General features: G+C 42.9%; 1 protein-coding gene across 1 annotated transcript in view; it reads right to left on the bottom strand.

Annotated features, from left to right (window-relative positions):
- Window positions 1-22761, bottom strand: part of JAKMIP2 (janus kinase and microtubule interacting protein 2) — a 224162-nt gene that overhangs the window by 28125 nt on the left and 173276 nt on the right. The window contains exons 12-17 of the mRNA XM_073575246.1: window positions 18746-18829; window positions 18571-18633; window positions 15994-16092; window positions 9001-9099; window positions 8833-8886; window positions 8689-8754 (exon numbers count right to left, since the gene is read on the bottom strand). Coding sequence (XP_073431347.1) covers window positions 8689-8754; window positions 8833-8886; window positions 9001-9099; window positions 15994-16092; window positions 18571-18633; window positions 18746-18829 — 465 coding nt within the window. The remainder of the gene's footprint in view (window positions 1-8688; window positions 8755-8832; window positions 8887-9000; window positions 9100-15993; window positions 16093-18570; window positions 18634-18745; window positions 18830-22761) is intronic.

Genomic DNA, 22761 nt, shown 5'->3' with positions numbered 1-22761 from the left:
AGCGACCACCAAAGTGAGTGTCCCCCAACGCACTCAGTAAGCGCTGCCCTACAGGGTCAATATTGACTTTTAGGATTGCTGCATCCAGTTGGTGAATAGATGGCACTAGAGTCCAAGTCCTCTTCCCTTCTGAAGAGGAAATACTTTTTTCAATCAGTTGTTCTCGGAAGTGCCACATATGTTGACCACAAGATGTCATGATTCCTTTTTGCAACGTCTCATAAAAAAACAAAATGCTGTGGAATATAGTGGTGGAATATAGTGAGAGTGTGTTTAATTTTTCTTGGATGGGATATCATATGCCACTGTTTTTTTTTTAAGAAATGAACAGCCCCAGTATGGAATAAAAATATGGTCACAATTTTACCAAAATGTTAAACTAAAAACAGATACAGACAGAAGAAGGCCCCTGTGCAAGAACAATATATGAGCCCATAGTCCAATAATATTTCTGTGACATAAACTGCTTGGTGCTTTGAAGGTGAAAATGGCTCTTTTACCTCTTAGGATCCTGTGAGGCTGCACAGGTTGCAACAATGATATGTCCACTGCTTTGCTCAACATTAATTTAAAGAGAACTTTTCACAAAATGTTACACTATGAACATTGCTGCATATACAGTAGCTGCAGAAATGTAGATCATGAGGAGGAGGTAGTGACCATGCTATTTTAGAATTTTGGCTAACTAGAGAAGGAAGACACGTGAAGACTCAGACTTCAAGGTTAGATTTCAAAAAGCCAGATTTTAAGGGACTCAGAAAGAGAATCAGAGGGATCCAATGGTTGAATATCCTTAAGGACAAAAATATCCAGGAAGGATGGGAAATCTTGAAAAATGATATTCTCAAAGCACAATCATTAACAATTCTGAAAAGAGGGAAGAATACGAAGCATTTAAGGAAACCAGGAGGGATGAATACAGAACTTAAACACATGCTAAAAAGGAAGAAAGAAATGTTTATAAAATGGAAAGAGGGAGACATATCTAAAGAAGAATATAATGGTGTCTGCAGAACCTGCAGGGCACAAATGAGATTATCTAAAGCTGACAATGAATTAAGGCTTACAAGAGATGTCAAAAGCAATAAAAAAGGATTTTGGGGATGTGTCAAAAGTAAAAGAAAAGTCAAAGATGCTATAGGATTTTTGCAGGATGAAAATGATGAAATGGTAAGAAAGGATGTTGAGAAGGCCAAACTTTTAAATTCCTATTTTGCATCTGTTTTATCTCAGAAAGGAAATTTAACATCAACTGATCTTTACTGTCCTATTAAAGGAATAGAAGAATCCAGGATATCTATAAACATAAAGATAGTGAGGAAACACTTAGCTAAAATAAATGAATTCAAGCCACCAGTTAAGAAATAAACAGAAATAAACAGGACAAAAAGATGGGCAAAGTTGGTGAGTGTATAGCAACATCAGAGTTTTAGAGTAGGCTGCAAAGTGAGGAAAGTGATTTGTTCATAAATAGAGATGGGCGAACCTGAACAGTAAACTTCGGGGTCCGCATTTGACATGCAGAAGTAGTGCTAGCTGCTGTTGCTTCAAAAGCATCCAGCAACTAGAGGGGTTAACACAGTCACAGGAGACAGGGAGTGGTTAGCAGAGCTCCAGGGGGATTCTGGGAAATTTTTTACTGTTCTGGCAGCAGCCAGAAGGGATTAAGTGGTGTGTGTCTGTGATCTGTCTCACAAACGTTCAGGAAGTGAACGATGGGGACACAGGGTTCCATTACAGAGTGGAGCTGGGCTAACCCCTGTACTACTAGTTTAGAGAGTCTATCAGGAGCAGGAAGAGAAGGACTGGAAGAAGTTGCGTCACTGGGATAAATCTCCCTCAGAAAACCCTCACCCCCTCCTCCATTACACTGTGCTAGAAGGAATGCTGTGTACTACTGTGCTTTTGTAAAGAGTCTTGATCTGTGCTCAACTGTGCTATCAAGAGACAGTTAGTCAATGTGCCTCTAAGAAGCAGCTGTACTGTTTATGAAGCCTGTACTTAAGAGACTTGAATTGTACTGAATGTGCTACGACATTAAGCTACACTGTTCATCGGAGTCTATCAATTGAATCTGTGTGATCAAGTGGATCCATCTTGTTCTTGAGGAAGCTTCAGTCCATGGTCGCCCTGCGTAACGGTTCCCCCCGAGTTCCAAAGAATTTATCAGACCTGTCACACCCCTTTCTGAACCTAGCAGCGTACACGTAACATTGGTGGCCCATACGGGGAATTAGCGTGTAGAGGGAAAAGAGGCGAAGTGACTGGAAAATACAGCAGCCCAGCACCTCAACTCACCTCTGCTACACCAGTTAAAGGAGACCAGCCCTAAAGCACCACAGCACCTCAACTCAACTCTGCCATACCAGTTAAAGGGGACCAGCCCTAAAGGAAACTCACTAGCAGCAATGGATGTGGAAATACAAATGGACAGGATTAGCGAATTGCTTCTTTAGTTAACGTGTGAAGAATTGAGAGCAGTGGCAGAACATATAAAAAAGGTCAGAAGAATAGATCTCTAAAGTGCGCTCCCGTAAACAACTTGTAGCCACCATTAATACACGGATGAGCTGGGGGAGAAAGAAGCTGAATATGTCATGGGGAAGTTCCTCCAGGAGCTATCACAGCTTCTAACCGGGTTGAAGTTGGAAGATGGAGGGGCAGTGCCAATTACCATGAGCGGGAATCTCCTTCCGAGACAGAACTACAGGAACTGAAAGAACAATTCAAAGCCTTAACAACAGCCCTGCAAAAATCTCTCCAACCATCTGAACGTGTGACAGACTCTGACAGAACCTTTAACCTGCTTGGGTTTGATAAATCAGAAAAAGTACTCTTCAACACCATATATCACCATAAGGAAAGAGTTCAAGATCCTGGGACAGATTGAAGAGTGTGAGCAGAAAAAGAAACTGTCTTATATGAACTTGTTGCACCAGATCGATGCAGGATTACTGAAAGGCTACCAGCCAAGTGAGATCATTAAGGGGCTGGTGAAAGCAATCAGCCCAGGACTGAACCTCTGCAGTATGCTAGAGATGAAAAGTCAATTGACCCTACCACAGTTGAAGATGATTTTAAAAGAGCACTATAAAGAAGAGAGTACTTCAGAATTGTTCCACCAACTCCTTAACGTCTCACAGAACAATAATGAATCACCCCAAAGTTTCTTGTTCAGAGCGATTGAACATAAGGATAGACTGTTATTCGCATGCAGAGATGTAGGGGCAGAGGACAAGTTTGATGCTGGGCTAGTCAAGAAGAAGTTCATGAGATAGTTGGGAATGGGCTTAATCAGCAAATATATTAAGTTACAGCTAAAACAGTACCTAGAAGATCCTGGCATTCTGGATGAAGTCCTAATTGAAAAAATGAATGAGGCAGCTAGTTTGGAGTCAGAGAGCGAACAGAAATTAAAGAAGGGCTCTGCTCCTAAAACCACCAAATTGAGTCACCTAAAGTTGGAGACCCCTGGTTGCCAGTCTGAAGATCATGATGAAGACCCTCCAGTACCACCGCCGAGAGTGAACCTTAAACCATGAACAAAAGGGAGGACAGCCAGAGCTGACTAGGAATAAGTAATAGGAGAACTGCGAGCTGATGGAGGTGAAAGAGTTGATTAGTTCCAGGCCAGAATCTGTATCTCTCAGACCCAGGAGTGGGTTCCAGAACAGAAGATACCCGGCTTGTAAGGCACGCTGTTCATCAAATCAGAGTGCAGTATGTGTGCACTGTTTAAAATGTGGTGAGGAAGGACATTATGCCAAGGAATGCCAATGGTGACAGTCTTTCGGGTTAGATGACAAGAGCTTGCCAGTGCGGGGTGACTGGTAACCGCAACACGGAGGAGACCCCAGTAGCAAATCCAAATCCCACCAACCCCCAGAATGGCGCATGAGGTAAAACTGCTGCCTCAGCACTATCACCAAGTGTGTTCCCATCTACAACAGCTGTAATCGACAAGGGGCATCAGTTACTGAATGCCCAGTGCGGAGGTCTAACATCATACTCCTGGGAGGAGGATTCCTCGGTCAGTAAAGATAGCCTCTTTAGCCTAAACGGTGAAAGGTGCTATATACAGTGCCAGCTTGATGGACTTCTGGTAAAAGCACTGTGGGACACAGGAGCACAAGCAAGTCTTTTAAATGAAGAATGGAGAAGGTGCCACCTGCCACATACCTGCTTTTGGTTGCTAAAGGAACTCTTAGGACCAGTGGAACTCCACGGCAAAGCCATCAACCAGGCCAAAATTCCTTTCATAGGCTGGGTAGAAGTGACTTTACAACTCAGGGCCACGAAAAACAGCAACACCATCGAGTTTTTGGTACCTTTTCTTGTGACCAGTGACCAGAACGTGGCAGAGGATCATATCCTGGGTTATAATGTAATTAGTGAGGTCATCACGAAACACAAGTTTGGACACTGATGGTGGATGCAATTGCCACATCATTCACCATACCCAACGCTGTGGCAGAAAATGTGATTCATAGAGTAAAGAAAGCACCGAATAAAATGGACCTGAAAGAAGTCAAGGTAGGCCTGTGCCCAACCATCATCCCTGCAAACCAAGTGGTGGGAGTGAGGTGTGGAGTCCGGGTGGAAAGGGGAAGAAAAGTCCAGAAGAGACTGTTCATGCAAAAAGACTCCTCTGAACTTCCAGAAGGCCTAGTTCAAGGTGAGACTGTGCTTACGATTCCTACTGGTGGGTTTGCCCAAATGACAGTGCCGGTGATGAATACCACAAAACACGAAGTTAGACTAGATCCAAACACTGTGTTAGGTCACATTAAAACTGGCAAAGCAGTATATCCAGCCAGTGTGAGACCCAACCAGTGGTCTACCGTGAATTCAGTCCCCCCCACAAAGAACAGGAGTTGCCCAGGGGAGGAACTTGCATGACCCACCTTGGGATCCTGGGATCCCCCAGTACCCCTGGAATACTTGTGTGCTGAAGATCTAGCGGTAAAAAAACAGATGCTGAGAGAAGAGCGTCATGCATTCTCTAAAGATGACTCTGATATAGGCTGTATTCCATCGCTGCAGTTGAAAATTAATTTGAAAGACAAGACCCCAGTAACCAATAGTTACATGTCGGTGCCAAAACCATTACACCGTGAAGTGAAAGAGCATTTACAAGATCTAATCATCAGAGGATGGGTCCAAAAGTCGAAGTCATCTTATTCATCTCCTATTGTCTGTATTAGGAAGAAGGACGGTATGTTGAGACTCTGCTGTGATTACAGGGAACTAAACCGAAAATCAGTACCTGATTGACACCTGATACCAAAGATCCAAGATATGCTGGATAGCCTATCAGGAAGTACCTGGTTCTCTGTCCTCGAATCAGGGTAAGGCATACCACCAAGGGTTTGTCGAGGAGTCCAGTAGACTCTTGACAGCATTCATCATATCATGGGGATTATGTGAGTGGATCAGCATACCGTTTGGGCTCAGTTTAGCTCCAGCAGAATTCCAGAGGAGCATGGAGACATGTTTAGAAGGTTTGAGGGATGATATCTGTCTGCCGCGTTTGGATGACAATGTGGTACACAGCAAAACCTTCCAAGAGCATGTTGAACACGTGAGAACCGTACTTCAGCGGTATCAACAACACAGAGTTAAGTTGACCTCAAATATGTGTGAACTGTTCAAAAGGCAAGTTCGATTTCTAGGGAAAATTGTGTCCTGAGAATATACCATGGACCCGGCAGAAATCGCTCTGGTACTGGCCTTAAAAGACAAGTGGCCTTCTACTGTCGGGGAGGTGAGGCAGATCATGGGATTCCTCTCCTACTATCGTACTTATACCCGGAACTTCTCCAGGATTGCTGCCCTACTATGTCTCCTCTTGGGGAGATAACAGAGTCAACAACACCCATGGAGAAAAAGAAGAATGCAGGCAGGACCAGACTTAAAAGAAACAACTCCATTTTTTAAAATTATTTTTTTAAATAGTTTAAAAAACTGGCATGAGGACCCCTCTACTCTTGATAAACAGCCTTGCTAAAGCTGAGAGCTGAGGGTTGCAGCCAACAGCTGTCAGTTTTGCCATTCTGGTTATCAAAAATAGAAATACCCCGCATCATTTTCTTTTTTTTATTCATTTATAGCACAGGCGTCGGCTGAATACTCTCATCAACCGCACCTGCTCTAGCTGTTATTAGCGGCAGCAGGCATAGGCTAATCGGAGTAGTACTCTCTCAACAGCCGATGCCTCTGTGACTGGAAGTAAAGCCCCCGTCCCACACAGCGATCTCGCTAGCGAGATCGCTGCTGAGTCACAAGTTTTGAGACGCAACAGCGATCTCACCAGCGAGATCGCTGTGTGTGACACTTACCTGCGACCGGCCCCCCTGCCGGGTATCGCTGATCGTCCTGGAATGGCTAGGACATTTTTTTGATCACTGGTCTCCCGCTGGCCAACACACATCGCTGCGTGTGGCAGGCGGGAGATCAGCGATCAGCGAGCTGGCGCTGGTAACTAAGGTACACATCGGGTTTCTAAGCGGCGCGCAGCGCTTAGAAACCCGATGTGTACCTTAGTTACCAGCGCGCTGGTGCAGGGAGCTGGTAACCAAGGTACACATCGGATTTCTAAGTGCAGCGCGCCGCTTAGAAACCCGATGTGTACCTTGGTTACCAGCTCCCTGCACCAGCGTGCTGGTAACTAAAGTACACAGTGGGTAACTAAGCGACGTGCGTCGCTTGTTACCCGCGTGTCACTGGTGCTGATCGCTAGTGAAGCTGCCTGTTCGGCAGCTCACCAGCGATCATGTAGCGACACAACAGCGATCCTGACAAGGTCATATCATTGTCGGGATCGCTGGTGCGTCACTATGTGTGACGGGGCCCCAAGTCTTGTATCTCACCCTGCCATGAAACTTCCTGTCTGTCCTGATTATTTAAGTCTGGGTCGTGTGCTCCTCTTTGCCTGAGTATTTTGCTGCTGTGGGCTCCTGAGCTCCTGCTGTTCTTCTGGTGGACTCTCTGCTGCTGCTCATTACTCGGTGCTCTGCCTCTCTATGTTCTGCTGCCTACAGTCCCCTGTGCATCTCCCTGATGCCGTCTGTGCTTAACTACTGTCTGGACTGCTAGTTGGAGCTATTCGTCCCTGGAACTGCTGTGGCCAGTACGGAATCCTGACATCATCATATCCTCTAGGTCTGTGTTTGTCTGGGCTGTGGTGCTGGACTTGTGCAGGACTTTCAGCCCAAAAGGTACACATAAGCCCCGTTACACATAGCGATATCACTAGCAATATCGCTGTAACGTCACCGATTTTGTGACGTAGCAGCGATATTGCTAGCGATATCGCTATGTCTGATACTTACCTCCGACCGGCTCCCCCGCTGCTCATCGCTGGTCGCGCGAGAACGTCCTGGATCATTTCTCGTCGGGCGCTTCCTGCTGGGCTTCTTGTGGCGCCGACGAGCGACGCGTGGACGCGGGCGGGAAGACGTCAGGATCGCCGCGTCTGACAGGTAAATAACGACCCCCGACTCCTGCTATGTCGCTGGTGAGATCTGCCTGTGTGGCAGCCCACTAGCGACCACTTAGCGATGCGCCAGCGATCCATATCGTTGTCGGGATCGCTGGTGCATCGCTAAGTGTAACGGTACCCATAGTGACCTTCTCTGGTTAATGCCACTTCAATATAATGCTGGACTTCTACGTTTAAGTGTGCATTTACACCCTTATGATTGCTGGACTTCTACACTTTAGTGCTGTGTGCCTGCTCATTCTTAAATATTGCTGGACTGCCTCATTAAAAGCAATGTGCTTACTCACATTCTTTCTGCTTTACTTCTACGTTTAGTGCCTTGTACACACCTGCATTATATTACTGTTGGACTGGTTATATTAGTGGTCGCGCCTCACTCTTCAGTTACTCTGGACATTTCTATATTGAGCTATGCATTTGTTACTATTGTAGGAAGTGCTGTTTGTTTTACTTTACTTGCATCATTCTATATTGTGCTGTGTTTTCGTTACTATTACAGGAAGTGCTCTGTTAGTTTTGTCACACTTGTTAAATATACTTATTTGCATCTACTTTGATCTCAGTTTCATATTATCCCACACAATCAGATTCCGTAGTACCCATATAATTGTTACAGTCCGGTCACAGCTGCTGGCTCACGCTGTCATCTGACAGCGTGGGAACCGCAGCTTTCTGACTGCCGGTAATAATCTTACTCATGATCAGAGGCAATGTTTGCCACGCTGACTTGAAGATGACATTGTGGTCAACAGCGGATGTGCGGGCCCCATTCATCTGAATGGAGTTCGGGTTCAGGTTCGGGTTTGGATACTGTTCTGGTACCCGAACCAAACTTTTTTAAATGAACTGAACATCCAAGAGTTCGCCAATCACTACTCATAATGTAACATTTTGTGAAAAGTTCTCTTTAAGCCTGTTTCACACTTCAGTTATTCGACGTCAGTCAAAATCCACGAGAGAGAGAGATAAGTCCTCATTTACAGTAAATGCTTTGCTTCAAGGAGACCCTTAACATTTTCTCCTGTCGTAGATGAGACATCATCCAATGCTCTATAGTGTAAGTACCGTAGGCTGATGTGAATTATATATGAGAGCTCATTAAGACAATAGACCTGATAGGCATTGCTAAACCCTAATTGATGCAAGACATAAAAGACCAACAGAAATTATTAATATTTTAACATTACCTTCTCGGCCAACGATAGCACTGTGCTCGCCTGGATGATGGCAACTTGTTCCTCATTCCTTAGATTCTGATGGAAGAATAATGTGATGTTAGTGTGGAGTATTGCTTAGTTGTTTGTGGGTATCAACTTCGGGCAACTACTTACCCCATTGTCTCCCAGAATATCTAGCTGTTTGATCAGATCCGGTATGTTGACATCCTTTAAAAAAAAATGTTTAATTTGATAAACATCTATTCACCTTTAGGTGGCTGCATTGGCCTCTCAGTCATGTGACTGTTCCTAAATATGAAGTGCATAATACACATCCCATACCTTAACACCTTCCTTCATGCAGTAAATCTGCAGGGCGCTGACTCCATCAGAGAAAGGATGAATCTGTAAATTGAATGGAGGGGACCTTCGCTCTCGCTCCTATAAAAAAAAAAGCAAAAATAATCATGGAATATAGGTCATTTCATTAATTATATACAGTGCAAAAGTGTTCAACCCCTTAGCATTTTTGTTTTTTGCTACCTCACAACCAAGAATTCAGCATTTTTTTGAGAGCTTGCATCAGTTCATGTAAGGAACATGCCTACAACTGTAAACATTTAGTTTTCTTTTTATTGTGAAGCAAACAACAAACAGGACAAAATAACTGAAAATTTCAGTGTGCATAAATATTCCCCCCCCCCCAAAGTCAGTACTTTGTAGAGCCTCCTTTTGCGACAATTACAGCTTCAGGTTGCTTTGGATAAGTCTCTCTGAGCTTTCCACATCTTGCCACTAGGATTATTACCCATTCCTCAAGGCAAAACTGTTCCAGCTCCTTCAAGTTAGATGTTTTCCTTTGGTGAACAGCAATCTTCAAGTCTAACCACAGATTCTATTTGGATTAAGGTCTGGACTTTGACTAGGCCACTCCAAGACATTTACACATTTCCCCTTAAATGATTAACAGCATGATTTGGGACCTAATTTCACTTAGCATGTTACATAGGTTGAAAAAAGACCTAGGTTCATCAAGTTCCCTTTTATAAAAGCTGTTATTGTGTCTGCCATTACTACCTCTTGTGGTAGAGCATTCCACATTTTGATTGCTCTAACTGTAAAGAACCCTTTCCTGTTTAGCTGCCAGAATCGCCTTTTTTCCTCCTGTAATGAGTGCCCCTTAGTCCTTAGTATGGTCTTTGGAAGGAATAAGTCATGTCAGTCCCTTGTACTGACCACACATACTGTATTTATACATTGCAGGGTGGCTATAGGACACATAGTTGATGAGAGGTATGTATCACAGGGATGGTTGTCCTCTGTGATGTAAACCTGTAATGCTGCTCTAGTGCACATAGTACTAAGAGGCTTGTTTTGTGCATCTGGGCCAGGTTTTGTAATGTATGTATATGCATGTGTCACTTTCGAAGGTAATTGCTTGCACCACAAGGGCTTCATAGCAAAAGGGGAAGAATACATATGCCAATTTTTAGTTATTGGATCCGATAAATGAAATTTATGCCTATATTTTTCTCACTTCACCAACTTTTAGTGCTGATGCATGACACACTTCGGATTAAAAAATATTTAAACACAGGTTGTAATGCAGCAAAATAAGTAAAAATATATATTAGTTATAACTATGTAATATGCATACTCCATTAAAGGAGTTAGTTAATGAATACAACCGCTATATGCCCTTTTAGGATATTTGAATGCAATATGCTGGATGTGATTGTGATCTACAACCTGAGACCCCTCAATAAGCCAGAAAATAGAGTTGGAAAACTTGAGCCATTCATGTTCTGTATTTCCATACATTTCACTTTTCTAACTGGCTTCCGCCATGTGATATCTGCATAAAGGAGGTTTTCTAAGATTTGATTATCACAAAACAGCGTTTTTTTGTGATTCTAGATTACTAGGAAGTGGAACAAATCAATATTAGTATCCTACAGCGATGCTTCTTAAAGGGAACCTATCGGCAGTATTTTGCTCAGTAAACTACAGACACTGTCAGGTTGGTGCCGTTATACTGATTAAAACAATACATTGGTTAATGAAATCCATCTTATGGTTTAATCTTTATTTTCAGGTGGTGCTGAATACATTTGTTGAGAAAAAATGTCTTCCGCGTTTGCACAGTAGCATAATTCAGAACGTGATAGATGCTACAGCACAGGCGCCACTGCCGGAGCCATTTTGCTAGAGGAAAAAAGTGTGTTGCCACCAAGATGGCGCCGGCGCAGTAGCATTTATCGGATTGTCGATAAATGCTACTGCACAGGCGTGGCTGGCTCCATCTTGGTAGAGACAAATGTTTTTTTCCTCTAGCAAAACGACGGTGGGGCTTGTGCCATAGCACCTATCACATTCCGAATATTGCTACTATGCAAGTGCGGATTGTGCCATTTTGAGGAAGAAATTTTTTTTACTCAACAAATTTATAGCACTAACTAAAATTAATATATGGATATTATACATCCGATCTTGCTACAACGCCTGCATGATGAATGTCATTTTTTTTCCAAATAATGAGATATACAGTATGTAAAATAGGGGGCAGGTCACTGATGGATCAGTGACCTGTCATAAACCCATACAGATGAATATGTAAGCAGAGCACCACATGAAGACTCCCCCCCACAGGCCACCCCGGAGCAGGAGCATATCATTAACACAGAACTGGAAATAAAGATTTAACAACAACCACAAGGCGGATTTCATCGCCCAAGGTATCATAATCAGTATAACGGCCCCTAACCTGACAGTGTGTACTAAGCACAATCCTACTGATAGGTTCCCTTTAAAGTGCGAAGCTGGGCTCATCATTGAGGCTCCCCCTATTTTTTGCAGAGGTGTAGCTGTGTATGCAAGTGTCCCACACTGTAGAGTGATACAGTAGACACAATGCTTTCAATGTCTGCAGCAATCTATAGTTTAGCAACATAATTAACTCATTCTGTCCCTTTTTAATATTGTCCCATTTTAATATTGTTCTGTGTTCAGGAGGCAAGAAAAGGAAAATAACATGGACTTCCACTACTGTTAATAATGCATAAACCTAATCTTGGTCTGTCTTGTGAGGCTGCAGTAGAAGACATTTAAGAGGCGCTACCCTACACAAATTAGAGGAATTAACATTTACACCCATGCAAATAAGTCTACCTAACTGTTATGTGTGTGGTTTCTGATAGAGGGGTAAAATTTGTGTCCAAATTTTGGAGGGCATTTTGTCAAAGATTGGGTATTTGCTTGACCTTCTCCTCTGCCTACCATCACGAGACCAACGGTCAGACGTAGAGGACCAATTAGTCACTTGAACAGATTTTGCGGTGTCTTGCTATTTCTCAGCAGGATGATTAGTGTTCCTCGTTGCCCGTGGCTGAGTTTGCATTTTACAATCGGAATAACCAGTTCCCTGGCACCTCTCCATTCTTTTGTAACTATGGTTTTCACCCCCATTTTGGTGAATCTTACAGGCTGGATAAAAGATGTCCAGGGGCTAATATGGCAGTTCAACGGTTGGGGGAGGTAAGGAGGGAGTTCCAGAAGAACATTGGGGAGGCTCAGGGAAAACATTTTGCTGATGAGAGACGATCTCTAGGACCTATGTTCCGGGTGGCAGATAAAGTGTGATTGTCTACCAAGAACATTCGTCTAAAAGTTCCTTCTGCTAAGTTAGGTCCCGGGTTTATTGGTTCTTATGAGATCATTGAGGTTATCAATTCAGTTGCCTTTCGCTTACGCCTTTCTCCATCGCTTTGGATCCCCAATGTGTTCCATAAGTCCCTTCTTAAGTCATCTCCACTTCCTGTCTCTGTGGATGGTCAGACTGAGTATGAAGTGTAACGGATTGTGGAATCTCGCATGGTCTGTAGTTCACTTCAGTATTTGATCCATTGGAGGGGTTACAGTCCTGAGGATCGATCTTGGGTCCCGGCGCGATCTGTCCATGCTGATCAATTGGTTTGTTACATGTTATCCTGGGAAGCCTGGGTGTCCAGTGGCCCCCCCTTGAGAGGAGGGTACTGTTATGATCCAGACCTGGTTTTGAGTCCTGTCTTTCCATGTTCCCGGTCTTGTCATTTCAGGGGTTAACTTTTCTCAGCCTCAGTCTGGTTTGAGGTTTGCTATTTAGCTCCGCTGCATCCTACAGGCGGTGTCAGCTATAGTTCTGCCTTCGGTGTGTGTATCTGACTCCGGTATATCCTAATTGGCCCTGCTGTTATCCCTGACTAGCCCCGTGTCTGTTTATTCCCTCTGTCTGTCCTGACTCAGTGATTTCCTGTAAGATTGTTGACTCCCTGGTTTTGACTTGGCTTGCATTTGGACCTGCTTCTATCTTTTGTCTTTGTCTTATCCGATTCCGACCGTTGCTGATCTTCTGGCTTGTTTCTGACCACATGTACTGCTGTGACCTCTGATACTTCTGCTCCTGACTATTACTGACTTGGCTCGTCTGACCACTCTTTCGCCACCTAGTGGCGCTTGTACTGCTGCTCAGTGTTGCTACGCTGTGTGTTCAACCTCTTTCCCCTCACCAGCACCCCCTGGTGGAGGTTGCGCTATACTGCACTGCAGTAGCATGACACTAACTAGGCATTTTGGCTTCAGTGATATGGCGGTGACAGCCATACACATTGTAGTTCTACTTAAATAGAACCTATCACAAGGTCTAAAGTGGCAATTTTTTCTCTTATTTATCCAAGCTGCCCCCTTAGCATAGTGAGTGGCATCTGCAAAGAGGGTCCAGGCTAAAGAACGCACCTACCCATACTGTGTGTGCACCTGGACCCAGCCAGTGTCAGTGCGCATGCATAGACATGCAGGTCGAGTTCAGGCAGTGATCACTCTGGGAAGTGAACTCTCAATCAGAAGTGGGGAACGGCTCTCGACATGCAAATGAGGGGGGCATAAAGTTTCACCGAACTCTGGGCCGTGCCAGGGGTGCACCAAAGCTACCAAAATTGCATGTGAGTTAACCAGGAGCTGAATGTTCTCCACATGCAGTCAATGATGGCTAGACTATATTGTTGGGATCTGTGTCTAAGACACACTTGCAACCGCAATGTGAGAAACTCACGCATCAATACCTGGCACTGCCACCAGCACTTGGGACCAGAGTGCTCCGGACCTGAGTGACGGCGGCAATGCCAGGTATTGAAGCGAGAGACTCGCATTGCAGTTGCAAGTGTGACCCCGGCCTAATACTTGTGTCTGTAACCATTCCAACTCTAATGTCAATCTTGTACAGCAATGTTTGAATGGAATGCGAGCCGCGAGCTATCAAGATACAAAATTAATGACACAATGAGAAAAAAAAATCAAAATGCCCAAATTGTACTTATTTAATCACTCCTCTCTAAAAAATAATGCAGTTAAAAGCTAATCAAAACATTTTATCTACCCCAATAAAACAGTCAGCCTGTCACGCAAAAAAAACAAGATCAATTGACAGAAAAATAAAAAAGTTACGGGTCACAGAGAATGGCGACACAAGCAAATATGTTTTTTTTCCTACAAATTTCTAATAAAAAAATCTATTCAAGTTTGGTATTGCCATAATAACACTGACCTCAAAAATAATTGGTCAGAGTAATTTTTAGCATATAATGTACTATGCAAAGAACAAACACTTGGATGTTTTATTATATGATAAAAAGAATTGCATCATTCAAAATACAACTCATCCCGAAAATCAAACCCTCGTATGGCTATGTCGACTGAAAAAGAAAAAAGGTATGGCTCTTGGAAGAAGGGGAGGAAAAAACAAAAGCATGAAGATTTATTTTTCCCAGTCACTCTATACACTCTATAATGTACAGTGCTAAGGCTGGTTTCACATTTGCGTTTTTTAGCGCTGGAAAAAAACGCACATGTGCGCATGCGTTTTTTCCCCTATATTTAACATGGGTGCGCATACCTGCGCGCTTGTAAGCGCATGTATGCGATTTTCATGCGCTGCGTTTTTTTGGGGTGTGCGATTGGATTTTCCAGACGCAGCATGTTGCATTTTTTGGCCCTGCAAAAAAGCGCATGCGCACATATGCGCACGTTTTGCTCTAAAAATGGCCATTATAGCCTATGGATGCGCATATGTGCGCACTGGCATGCTCATGTATGCGTTTTTTTGCATATGCGTTTTTTTTTTTAACCATGGAATTTAGGGGTTTGGGTTAGAGTTAGGGTTAGTTAAGGGGGTTTAGGGTTAGGGTTAGGGTCAGGGTCAGGGTTGGGTTTTGGGTCAGGGTTAGGGTTAAGTATGGTTTGGTTAAGGGTTAGGGTCAGGGTTAGGGTCAGGATTAGGGTTAAGTATGGTTTTGTTAAGGGTTAGGGTCAGGGTTAGGGTTAGGGTTAGGGTCAGGGTTAGGGTTAGGGTTAGGGTTAGGGTCAGGGTTAGGGTTAAGTATGGTTTTGTTAAGGATTAGGGTCAGGGTTAGGGTCAGGATTAGGGTTAAGTATGGTTTGGTTAAGGGTTATGGTCAGGGTTAGGGTTAGGGTTAGGGTTAGGGTCAGGGTTAGGGTTAGGGTTAGGGTCAGGGTTAGGGTTAGGGTCAGGGTTAGGGTTAAGTATGGTTTTGTTAAGGGTTAGGGTCAGGGTTAGGGTCAGGATTAGGGTTAAGTATGGTTTTGTTAAGGGTTATGGTCAGGGTTAGGGTTAGGGTTAGGGTTAGGGTCAGGGTTAGGGTTAGGGTTAGGGTCAGGGTTAGGGTCAGGATTAGGGTTAAGTATGGTTTGGTTAAGGGTTAGGGTCAGGGTTAGGGTTAGGGTTAGGGTCAGGGTTAGGGTTAGGGTTAGGGTTAGGGTCAGGGTTAGGGTTAGGGTTAGGGTCAGGGTTAGGGTTAGGGTTAGGGTTAGGGTCAGGGTTAGGGTTAGGGTTAGGGTTAGTTAGGGTTTAGGGTTTGGGTTAGGGTTAAGTATGATTTGGTTAAGGGTTAGGGTCAGGGTTAGGGTTAGGGTCAGGGTTAGGGTTAGGGTTAGGGTCAGGGTTAGGGTTAGTAAAGTCATGGTTTGGGTAGTGTGAGGGGCCACCTAAAAATGTTGTAAAAAAACGCAAACGCGGTAAAAACGCACTAAAAACGCATACAAACGCTTAAAAACGCTGCGTTTTTTTCATGCATGCTCATAAAAATGCTTGAAAAAAACGCAGCAGTTGTATGCTTTTGTATGCGTTTTTTCAATGCGTTTTTTTGCGGGAAAAACGCGCTGCAAAAAAAAGCAAGTGTGAAACTAGCCTAAGATGATTCCTTTAGAGGAAATGTCACTGTTTAGAATGTTTAATATTGATTTTGGGGGTGACAGACTCCCTAGTGTCTGATGAATCAGTCTTACTTCTAACTCCAGATTTCGGAACTCCAGCAATTCATTCTGGTCTCTAGCGTCTTGCAGTTCTTGTTGTACACGATTGTTTTCAGATTCCAGTTTGTCAATCTGAAAGAGTTTAGAATTCCAAACGCAAAGTAAGATTAAGTAGTTCAACAAACTGATATTACGTTCTATTGTTAAGTCATTAAAAATCTATCAATTTTTCAATTGGACTAACTAAGTAAAATGTCCCTGCCTAAATATTGCTGAATCGTCTAGATTTGGTGCCTCCTGGCGTTTTATTGATTCGACCTAATGTCATGACCACTCATGCCGGAGCGCACACATGCTCAGTAACCCTGTCCCACTCCTCCTCTAAACTGGCATCAGAGTGATTGGTAGTGTGGTGACTAGTGATCATTTAATGTGCTGGGATAAGGCGTTATCTGAACATGCTCATGTGCTAACCGTGTGAATTCGGCATGCTTTAAAATATGACTTGCATGTGTTGCGGCTGTCGAACAGCCACGAGACATGCATGTGCGGTAACTCTAGCATATTTTTTGAGCAAGCTGAAGACATTCGGTTATCACCCAAGCATGCTCGGATAACACCTTATCCCAGCACGGTCACTCATCACTGGTGGAGACCAATCAGTAAGAATCAGTGCTCTAATAGTAGGTTCTTTTCCTTAGCAGTGGGCACATTAGGTGGCCTTTCTGAAAGGGAATCAAAAGAACATCATGGGGCACCATAACAAGGAGGTAACGGTTACGGCATATATATCTAGACGCTAGAGAAAAATAATTGTTATATTACAGCAGTCAGTCCAATAACATATTGATGGCATATCCGAGTAGTATGTTATCATAAATTGCAAACCATACAGGAATATATAAATACATGCTAAAGATGTAAATGTGTCCTCTAAAACTCCCTCACTTTATGGCACATTATATATGATTGATACATGTCTTGCACTCTAAACAGCAGTTAGAACATTGAATGTGATCATCTCATAGTTCTTATGATATAGTATGGCTAATAAATGTTATTGTGCAACTTGAAACTAATTACAGAATTAGCCAAGAGGCCCATTGATACTCTAGAGGAGCTGAAATCCACCGTTTAGGTTGGAGAGTCTGTCCACGGACAACTATTAGTTATGTACTCCACAAATCTGGCCTTTATGGAAGAGTGGCAAGAAGAAGAGCAAGCCATAAAAAGTCTAATTTGCAGTTTCCAAAAGACATGTAGGGAACACAGCTAGCATGTGGAAGAAGGTGCTCTGGTCAGATGAGACCAAAGTTGAACTTTTTGGGCTAAATGCAAAATGGCATGTGTCGCGGAAAACTAATACTGCACATTATCATGAAAACACCATCCCCACAGACAAACATGGTGTTGGCAGAAAAATGCTGTGGGGATGATTTTCTTCAGCAGGGACAGGGAAGCTGGTCATAGTTGATGGATGGAGCTAAATACAGGACAATCCTGAAGGAAAACCTTTTAGAGGCTACAAAAGACCTGAGACTAGGGCATAGGCTCACATTCCAGCAGGACAAGGACCCTAAAAATATTGCCAGAGCTACAGTGGAACAGTTTAGATCAAAGCATATCCATGTGTTTGAATGGATCAGCCAAAGTCCAGACCTCAATTCCATTGAGAATCTGTGGCAACATTTCTGCTCACAGACACTTCCATCCAATCTCACTGAGCTAGAGCTAGTCTATGAAGACTGGGCAAAAGTGTCAGCCTCTAGATGTGCAAAGCAGGTAGAGACTTAGCCCAAAAGACTTGCAGCAGTAACTGCACTGAAAGATGGTCCTACAAAGCATTGACTCAGATGGGCTGTCTACAGATGCACATCACAATGTTCAGATTTATATTTTTTATTTTAAATATTTAGAAAACCATATATCATTTCATTTACATTTCACAAATACTTGCTACAGTAAAGACATTTAAGTTTATGGGTGAAACGTGAAAAAATGTGGAAAAGTTCACAGGGTATGAATACTTTTTCAAGGCACTATACAGTATATTTAACAAGACAGAGAAAATGTTTTATTACAGTATTTTTCTATTTTATTTTTATAGATTTCCTGATTTTGGAATGGGGTTTACACCTTTTCTTTGGCTTCATTATTCCTAATCTGATAGTAGGGTACAGTCATATCTGAGAGAATTGGGCTGGTTATGCTAATGATACTGTGATCAGAGTGTCAGCATAGTGTATTCTGATTCACTCTGATGACTGAATCGGAGCACACCGTGGAGAAGATGGAGAACAAAACTTCTCCATCTTCTCCACTCCGTGAGTCGGCGAAAATCGGACTGAGTGCAGTCCAATGATTTCTATGCACCCTCAGACTTGAATGATGGGTGATTGGCATCTGATTTCAAAGTGAAATTGCAGCATGGCGCTATTTTTTCTTTTTCGTGGACAGATTCTGTTCCTGAAAAAAAATTAGGCATCTGCACTGCCCCATAGAATAACATTGGTCCGAGTGCGATCCGATAATGTATGTGGCGGTGTCGGCGAGCCCATAATGACATAATCTTACGGCGTGTCACATGTACAGTGCATAACACTATATTACCTTTTCTATTAATTCCTGATTTCGTTTTATGAAAAGTTGTTTTTCCTCCACCCAGAGGGAATCCTAAAAACAAAAAGTGCTGTCATTAGATTTATTTTTTCATTCATTTGTATCTTAGTATTTCGACAATACCGTTCGCGAAGTAAAGTCATTTATTTCTATGTCATTCACTGACCTGTCCCCTTTCTGACAATGCCTTCTCGAGATCTTCGATTTTGGCCTTATAGCGCAGGGCCTCGGTTTGCATCTGTTCCTGAATCTGACAAAGGTTACGAAAATTGTGTCAATTTATGTGCAATCATATTAGCCCATGAAAAAAAGAGCAGTAGAAGATGCTGAGATGGTAAAGACTTTAGATATTTTTAACTAGGTGGTTAAATAATAAAAATGCTAAATGTGTCCAACAAAAAAAGTGGAGGCCCTGTGTTCTAAAGTGGATGACATGTGTACATTGAAATGAACTAAAGTGAGCGCCATGTGTCCATCTTTGCATTTTACAATATCCTGTACTAGGAGAGACATGCATCAACCTCAATAATAACCCTGTATGCGGTAAGCGCCTATGCTATATAATTGTACTTGTAGATAACAGCATGTTATTGTGTTTACCCGCAGACACCACCAGGGGGAAATCACTGCTTTAGGAATCATAACCCTTGATTGAGTCCTATAATAAAGCGGTATGCATTCAGCTCCCTCTACTGGTGGCATATATATTTTTGTAATTCAACTTTGCTTCTCATGAACAGCTTCTATGATAGATACCGAATACCAGGAATGCTTCTTCCAAAGTGCACCCCTGACACCAAGGCTACACTTTTCACATGGTGGTAGATGATCTGTACAAGCTAAATTGCTAAGTAAGTAGTCCCAGGCTATGGGCCGGACACTGATCTGCATGAGGTTGCTGTGGTTTTGTGCTGGTGGGGCGGTGTGGTCTGGGAACACCAGGCTGTCTGACCTGCCTGTCCATTGCTGCTGTGGCAGTGGTCGGCGCGCAGCTCTGCTCCATTAGAGCGATAGGGACCCACTACGAGGTTTGCCATGACGTGGAAGTGGGCTTCATACAGTCTGATCAGAATGTTAAACTAAGATCCTCATGTTCAGCTATATTTATTTTTGCCTAGCGGCATTAGATCATCGTATGATTTTTGGAGGTGCTGTCCACTCTCTTTTTTTCAGCATACTGATCTGCGTGAGAATCTGCCTTCAGAGCTTGGTTTTAAGAAAGGGTGGAGTTACCAGTGTGAGACATGTAACTAACACAAGACTGCAGAACTGAATGCTGTCTTCTTACAAACACATTTGATATTTGCTGCAGCTCTCACAGCTCTGCTGTTTTGTAACAATATTGCAGCACTGGCTGCCTGCAATCTGGAAGCTGAAGCTCGGAGAGGAACCTGCTGATCTTCCTCACATCTGCGTATAAATCCAGTAAATGCAATGGAAGAAAAAAATTGCATCGCACTTGTACCAATGTTATTCAGTGAGGCAGTATTCATCTTCGCGTTTTTCCTTAACTGGAATTGGGCTGGGGAGAAAAAAATTGCAACATGCTGTGTATGGCCGAATAGAACAGCCGAGACTCATCAATGCAAATCAATGGGTGCGAGAAAAAAAAAACTCATATGGCACACGGACCACACATGTGCCGTCCGATTTTTGCACACATCTAAAAGGAAACCCAACATTTCATCAGCCAAGAACAGTAAATTCACAGCCAGAAACATCAGAATAGATTGGATGGATGGATAGATAGATAGATAGTCCTCTTTATTTTTTACAGTCAGTTAAGGCCTCTTTTACACTTCAGTTGTTTGATGTCAGTAAAAATCCGCCGTTTTTATAAAAAAGTGGATCCGCCTTTTTTTGCTAAATGGCGTTCTGGCAGATGTGAAAAATCTGTCTGTCTGTCTCTCTCTCTGTCTCTCTCTCTCCCTCTCTCTCCTTTTCCAGACCTCTGGTCCTTTAAATTTCATGCACTTAGTGTCTGCAGTGGATCCGTCCAGAAAGCGGATCTGGTGTATCCATTTATTGCAAAGTGGAAATGGATTCGTTATTTCATACTTTGATGGTTTGCAACTGACGTCAAACAACTGAAGTGTGAAACAGGCCTAAGAGACTGCAGCCAGCTGTGAGCTGGTTTTATTAGTCTGGGAATGGGCCAATAAACATGGAGTTTTCCAGCCTATCAATATCAGCTCACAGCTGTCTGCTTAGCCATTACTGGTTATTAAGAAGTTAAATACTGTAAATAATGAATAAATAAAAATGAGATCCCCCATCCCAAAAAAAATTATGTGGGGTCCCCCCTATTTTTAATATCCGGCAAAGGCTAAGCAAACATCTGTTGACTGATATTAATACGATGGGAAGGTCCATGGACATAGACCCATTCCCAGCCTAATATGAGCAGGTCTCAGCCGCCCCAGAAATGATGCATCCATTAGATGTGCCAATTCTGGTGCTTAGCCTCGGCTCTTGCCTTGGCGCGTTGGTAATCATGGTAATGGTTTTGGGGTTGATGTCAGGTGTGTAATGTGCGCTGACATCAAGCCCATTGGTTAGAAATGGAGAAGTGTCTATCAGACACCACCATTACTAAGTCTGTAAGCAAACACACCAAACACACACACAGAAAAGTCCTTTAATTGTAAAATGCACTCCCAGACAATTACCCTTTTTACCCATATATTACCACCAAAAAATAGCCTTATGACATCACCATTTGTCACAGCGTGAGAGCCGGAACTGGCTGCTGTTTCAGTCTCCTGTTTCTGGGGTGGCTGACGACTGATCTTATTAGGCTGGTAAGGGGCCTATATCCATGGACCTTCCCAGCCTATTAATATCAGCCAGCAGCTGTCTGCTTAGCATTTGCTAGTTATTAAACATATGGGACCCCACATCATTTTTTGGGGATTCTCCTTTTTAATAACCAGCAAAGGCTAAGCAGACAGCTGGGGGCTGTTACTATTAGACTGTGAAGCTCCATGGTTATTGACCCCTTCCCAGCATAAAACAGCAGCTCTCAGCGGTCTGCTTTCCCTTGGCTGGTTATCAAAAATAGGGGGGACCCCACGTCAATTTTTTAAATTTAATTTATTTAATAGGTTAAACAATGCTAAACACACTTTAGCGCCACATGAATGGCAGTAAAGGGTGCTAGTTTATTATATGTAGGCGGCTTGTGACATTAAATATCTACAGAACATCTATCCTATCTAACTATCTATCTAACTATCTATTTATCTCTGTATATAATATTACTTTGTTAGCTTGTTAACTAGCTTTAAATTACATAGAGAATTACTGTATATAAAAACTGATGTTAAATATTGCATACACACGTCATACGGATGCTAGGTGAAGAAAAAAAATTACACACTTGCACAGCACTCGCATGACATACGGAATGACATATGCATGACACATCCCTGACACTCGCCAACTTCTGTGGCTGAGAATCTGAGCAATTTTACATATGCAGATATGAGCAAACCCTTACAGTTGTGCTCAAAAGTTTACATACCTCTGCAGAATTTTTGCTTTCTTTGCCTTTTTTCAGAGAATATGAATGATAATATCATAACTTTTTCTCCACTCATGGTTAGTGGTTGGATGAAGCCATTTATTGTTAAACTACTGTGTTTTCTCTTTTTAAATCATAATGATAACCCAAAACATCCAAATGACCCTGATCAAAAGTTTACATACCCCATTTCTTAATACCGTGTATTGATACCTCTAACATCAATGAGAGCTTGAAGTCTTTTGTGATAGTTGTGGATGAGGTTTTTTATTTTCTCAGATGGTAAAGCTGCTTCTTGGCAAAAACCCTCCAGTTCCTGTAAATTCATGGGCTGTCTAGCATGAAGTGTGCCCTTGAGATCTTCCCAGAGTGGCTCAATAATATTGAGGTCAGAAGATTGAGATGTCCACTCCAGAACCTTCACTTTGTTCTGCTATAGCCAATGATAGGTCGATTTGGCCTCGTGTTTTGGATCGTTGTCTTGTTGGAATGTCCAAGCACGTCCCATGAGCAGCTTCCAGGCTGATGATTACAAATTTGCCTCAAGTATTTCCTGATAATGTGCTGCATTCATCTTTCCTTCAACTTTGACCAAGTTTCCTGTGCTTTTGTAGCTCACCCATCCACAAAACATCAGTGATCCACCTCCGTGCTTTACA

This window comes from Dendrobates tinctorius, unplaced genomic scaffold, assembly GCF_039654945.1.
Source record: "Dendrobates tinctorius isolate UK_male_01 unplaced genomic scaffold, ASM3965494v1 ptg000043l, whole genome shotgun sequence".
In the NCBI taxonomy this organism is placed as follows: domain Eukaryota; kingdom Metazoa; phylum Chordata; class Amphibia; order Anura; family Dendrobatidae; genus Dendrobates; species Dendrobates tinctorius.
This window is presented reverse-complemented; position numbering and strand designations above follow the sequence as displayed.